The sequence below is a fragment of the Lottia gigantea genome, assembly GCF_000327385.1.
Source record: "Lottia gigantea unplaced genomic scaffold LOTGIsca_108, whole genome shotgun sequence".
Lineage (NCBI taxonomy): Eukaryota > Metazoa > Mollusca > Gastropoda > Lottiidae > Lottia > Lottia gigantea.
The window spans coordinates 650,449-656,592 of NW_008706957.1; the positions used below are offsets into that span (position 1 = coordinate 650,449).

Genomic DNA, 6,144 nt, shown 5'->3' on the forward strand with positions numbered 1-6,144 from the left:
TTTAAATTAGCCAAGTAAACACTAGAACGTAGGTTGAGAAACATAAAAACGTTGACTTTAAAGATTTCCGATACACAGACTTCAATCGCATTCCTGAACTTTCTCGCCTTTCATTTTGTTAGCTATTACGTCATACATGTATATAACCTATAACCTAGGTAACATGGAATGTTATTGCATGCGTCCAATAACAAAGGTAAAAAGGATGTTACTGTATACAACCTATATCATAGGTAACATGGAATGTTACTGAATATAACATGGGCAACATGGAATGTATAAAATCTATAACAATGTTAACATAAATAACACTCCAAGTTACTGTATACCGCCAAGAGATAAATTGGAATGTTACTGTATAATTCTCTATAACATAAGTGCCAAAAAATGATTTTGTATACAACCTCAAACATAAAAATATAACACAAGTGTCAAGGAATGTTACTGTATACAACCTCAAACATAAGAATATGGAATGTTACTGTACATAAACTATAACATAAGTGCCAAAGAATGATTCCGTATACAACCTCAAACATAAGAATATAACATAAGTGCCTAAAATTGATTCTGTATTCAACCTCAAACATAAGAATTTGGAATGTTACTATACATAACCTATAACATAAGTGCCAAAGAATGTTACAGTATATAACATCAAGCGTAGGAATATGGAATATTACTGTACATAACCTATAACATTAGTACCAAAGAATGTTACAGTATACAACCTCAAACATAAGAATATGGAATGTTACTGTACATAACCTATAACATAAGTGCCAAAGAATGTTACTGTATACAACCTCAAACATAAGAATATGGAATGTTACTGTACATAACCTATAACATAAGTGCCAAAGTATGTTACTGTATACAACCTCAAACATAAGAATATAGAATGTTACTGTACATAACCTATAACATAAGTGCCAAAGAATGTTACAGTATACAACCTCAAACATAAGAATATGGAATGTTACTGTACATAACCTATAACATAAGTGCCAAAGTATGTTAGTGTATACAACCTCATACATAAAAATATGGAATGTTACTGTACATAACCTATAACAAAAGTGCCAAAGAATGTTACAGTATATAACATCAAGCGTAGGAATATGGAATGTAACTGTACATAACCTATAACATAAGTGCCAAAGAATGTTACTGTATACAACCTCAAACATAAGAATATAGAATGTAACTGCACATAACCTAAAACATAAGTACCAAAGTATGTTACTGTATACAACCTCAAACATATGAATATGGAATATTACTGTACATTACCTATAACATAAGTGCCAAGGAATGTTACTGTATACAACCTCAATCATAAGAATATGAAATGTTACTGTACATCACCTACAACGTGAGTGCCTAAGATTGATTCTGTATACAACCTCAAACATATGAATATTGAATGTAACTGTACATAATCTATAACATAAGTGTCAAGGAATGTTACTGTATACAACCTCAAACATAAGAATATGGAATGTTACTGCACACCTATAACATAAGTGCCTAAGATTGATTCTGCATACAACATCAAACATAAGTAATATAGAATGTTACTGTATACAACCTATAGCATAAGTGTCAACTTTATCTTAGCGTCAAGGAATGTAACTGTATAATACCTATAACACATGTGTCAAGGAGTGTTACTGCATAAACCTGTACATAGGTGCTATATATTGTTACGGTGCATAACCTATAACATAAGTGCCAAATAATGTTACTGTATAAAACCTGTACATAGGTGATAATGAAGGTTACTGTATACGGGCTTAAAACATGTAACAGGTAACCTGTTCTGTCACTGTAAACATTCAAAGTGACCAGAGGATCATTTCACATGGCCGACACATGTTTCGTGAATCTATTTTGGAGATGGAGATTAACTTGTCCATTTTGGGGAAATAAGTAACAAAGCCCATTCACGTTGCTGACGTGTATTTCGAAGTCAGAATTTAGAATTCGCATCAAAACAGACAGATATAAAATCTTATAATTGTTTTAAAATTTACCTGGTGTTTTCTGGTGTTAACGGAACTGCGAGTCTCTGCCATCAACTTCTCTTGATTTTCCCTCAACTTCTTAAGTTCTTCAGTACCAGCAATACTTGCTTCCAGTCGAGCTTTCATTCTGTCTGTCTCAGTTCGTTTCAAGATGGGGACTCTTACACTTCCTGGAAGTTCGTTTAACGATCGAGAACGTCTCATCGGACTAGGCATAGCTGTAGGTTTAGGATCACTCAAATCTTCTTTAGGAATATACTGATCCAATATGGCGGCTATTTCTGGACATGAAAACTTCTGTCTGAAATTCTCCAACCTTTTAGAATTGTTGTTAGAATCAGCTGAAACATTGGAATATACCGGACCCTTTTCTCGAAGAGCCGGGTTCATTATCACATCCATTGAACGAGAAAGTCCTCTTTGAAGATTTGAATTTTTTGTGTGAGCTAATCCTCCTCTTAAAGTTGGCGAATCTCTTGAAGGATGATAAAAATTCGATGAAGAATTACCAGATTGTTTCGAAGATGTCCCGCTAGATCTGCTTTGTACGTCATTTCTACCATCCATTTTCAAAATGTCTTTGTCTGGGGGTATGGTTTTCGAGATCACATCCATTAGAACCAAAAAGCGTATCCAATGACTTTCTAGAATGCTTTACCCATAGGATCGCACATTTAAATGGTTATCACCAAAATATACACAAGAGCAAAGTGCACGACGGTTATACTCGCTCGTTGTCCACTTCCTCTTAGATAGAATGTTGGTACGAAATAGATGGCTAAAAAATTAACTTCTCCAATCCGAAGTTAAAAACACCTAAATCCACTGTAGTGGTTACGTAACGATTAAGACGTACCTTCAAACCTTACTCAAGAGTTACATTGAGTTCAAAGCAAACTTTCCAATTTTAATGTAGTGTTTTCTTACAATCCAATGTCATTTTGACACAGTAAAGTTTTAAAGTTTACCTACTAAGTATAGCCGACTGTCTATAAATCATTAGAATGTCATATATTGAACACACATTAAGCCTAATCACGATCCACACACAGCAAGTTACCTTTCCCTATTTCAATATGTATGTGAATAGTTTCGCTATGGGGTATATCATCTACAAAATAACAATTTCACACATATTTTTATTGTTAAAGTCTGTGATATACATGAGATTGTCCCTTTGTATCGTGTAACTCAAATTTTTATGATTATAGCCGCCTTGAGCATCGTTGAAAGTCTTGAAAATCATTATTGCTGTCTGTAAAATCACATGGGGGTCCTTGATCACCACAAGTAAGCATATTTGTGTCTGTTTTTGTCGTAACTTTCACAAGTCCACGATGTTCCTGAAAGTCACAGAAATTCCTTCGAATACATTGACGTTCCCAGGACACAAGACGTGATTTGCGTAATCCTTACGTTGCGTAATCTCTCTGTTGTCACAGAATCACAAATATTCTAAACCATAAGTTCCTGAAGTCACAGAAATTTCACCGAACACGGTTCCAAAGTCACAAGAAGCGATTTTAATAGACCTCACCTCTCTATGTTGTCACAGAATCACAAATCTTTTAAACCATAAGACGTTGTTTGACAACAATGTAGCTGTTTGTATTCTATCGAAAGAAAATTTCTTCTTTCAAATTCCTTTCATATGTTGTACAATATTTTGTTCAAATGGTTCAATTGTATCTACTTGAGTAATACCAAGGCGTTTTTTATCATTGGCAGATAGTAAACATTGAAGCTAACTGGTATAGGCTGAACACTTCAATACACGGTCGTTAAATACACATATACACATTTTTTCAACTTTCAAACTTGTACCCTTCATCACACTTCTGTTGACATTGTCAGGCAAAAATTTTGAACCTTTCTAAAAACGTTTAGCGAGAAATTACACTATGAACTGATATAGTCCGCCTGGATTCGTTCATCTTACACCGGTATCCAAATTACTAGATTGTCCAGACGCTTTATATCAGATGTCTGGATAAACGAATATATCAATATATTATTAACCATTTGGCAAAAATGGTCCATGTATAGGCCTTGTTAATAGTCTATAGTCTATGATAGTATACTTTGGTATACGAAGCTATAATGTCTCCGTTTCGCTCTATCGGACGAGTTGAATAACATTACTGGCTAATTTTCAATGAGTTAAGGGCCTATAATACATTAATAAAATTCTTTTAGTACAACAACCTAACCTAAACCATGCGTAATAAACACCCATTCTCTGTAATAAATCTAACGATAAGTATTTCCTTACAAGATTTTACCCAAAATAAGGCGTAAACTGCTAAGGAGTATACCGCTTTACCGCTTATCCCACTCAGCAGGACTAAGTGTACATCCTGCTTGAGATTGTACCCAGTTATCCCTGTCAGTGATGCAGGTCGCGTCTAGTCGTGGGATGGAAAATTAACAGATGCCGATGTTCTGGCAAAATGTTCCTCATTGTACACTTCATGGCGTTGCTTGTTTGCTCGATCATAATGTATATAAAAGCAGGACGTAAAACTCCATATTCTTGTGCTTTTTTTTTTTTGCTTGAGATTCCGTACAAGAATATATTGATGGATCCACTGTATCATTTAAAAAGGCCTACTTTATAAGGAAGGTACAAGAATCATTGTAATATTTTGTAGGGTTAAGTCTCTAAAATTATAAATTGTGCTCAATCTATTAATGATTTTCCACCAAAAATTGCAGGTCAAGAAATGGGTACGCCCAAGATCACGAGCTGACTTTTTGACCCCCACACCTAGCTTGGTAAAAGATAACCAATCAGTTAGAATTAATATCCTTCAATACATGTCTTTATGTTTCAATTACCTACAATCTCTTAATGGCTAGGATAATATCCCACACGTTCACACAGAAAATACTCGAAATCTACCTATTTGGTAGTAGTTGGGTGTCGCTGTCGAGGCCGGGTGTGCTAACTTTTACGGGCGTATTTTTTTGTCTACTCAGCAGTCTAGATATTCTAGAGCTAACATTGTTGTTGATTTTAGATTGAAAACTGTGATTCTTGCAATAGTAAATTTTTGTATGTTTTGGTGAGCATTTTCCAAAAAAAAGTCATCCATTTGGAATAATGCAATGTTAGAAGGCAGACGGTCAAGCTGCAGGATCAATGGGGGCATGTAGTCAACTATCGGATATTTATTCCTGCGTGCTGAATTGGTATTCCTTAAGTAACTTTATTTTATAGGATTTACATCCCACCAAAATCTCCACCTGAAATTAGCATAAATTTTCAAGCCAGTATACAGTAACTGACAAAGGTAAAAAAAGTATCATTAGATTATATTAATTAAAACCATAATATTGTTTACAATATAAAATTATATCTTCTAAAACTAACAAATATAATTTTAAAATTCATGTAATATTTTTTTTTCATTCTAAATAATTAGTTTTAAAAACATCAAAATATTTCGAAATAATTTATAACATTAAGTTATCTCCCTTCGATCGCTAATTTGAAAACTTGTATGATCGCACCATTTAGCCCCAAAGCACCCCTTTTCATTTAGACGGGCTTGGTTCTCACTTACACATTATACCATTTTCCTATCGATTTAACACATTTAATCGTTGATGTGATAAATATGCCTTCATCTACATATAGTTCGTTAACGTGCAGGTTTTCGGTTTCGTTATTTTAGTAGGTAGGTGCTGCTATTCTTTTTAATATTCCAATTGCAATATTGCAAACTGCTTGATGTTGTTGTTCGTCTTCAATACTATAAATACAGAGGTATATTATCTACAAATATTCTGAACATGCACTGTATCTCTTTTCTTGAGAATTACCACTGTCCAAGCATAATTACACTTCACTGCACACGGCATCATGACATACAAATCTTTATCGGCTTAAATTGCAGCAGACTAGTAGGACAAAAATATAAGAATGCATGTCGATACAGTCAAATACCAGTTATCTCCCATTACATGATTACCACTCTTGATTAAATTCATTCAAAGTAATGATTTTCTTAATATATGGAGAAAAAAAAAGTGGTTAAAAAAATAAACATATTATTTGATTTCCTATATACGTATTTACATTAAAACATTTAGTTTAAAAATGCTATCGGTTAAA

General features: G+C 33.8%; 1 protein-coding gene across 1 annotated transcript; it reads right to left on the reverse strand.

Annotated features, from left to right (window-relative positions):
* Positions 1-657: 657 nt before the first annotated feature.
* Positions 658-2,594, reverse strand: LOTGIDRAFT_171047 (hypothetical protein; the record flags this gene model as incomplete). The annotated part of the gene is made up of 2 exons (XM_009046907.1): positions 658-693; positions 2,037-2,594. 2 exons carry the CDS (start codon positions 2,592-2,594, stop codon positions 658-660), a joined length of 594 nt encoding a protein of 197 aa, XP_009045155.1.
* Between the last annotated feature and the right edge of the window lie 3,550 nt (positions 2,595-6,144).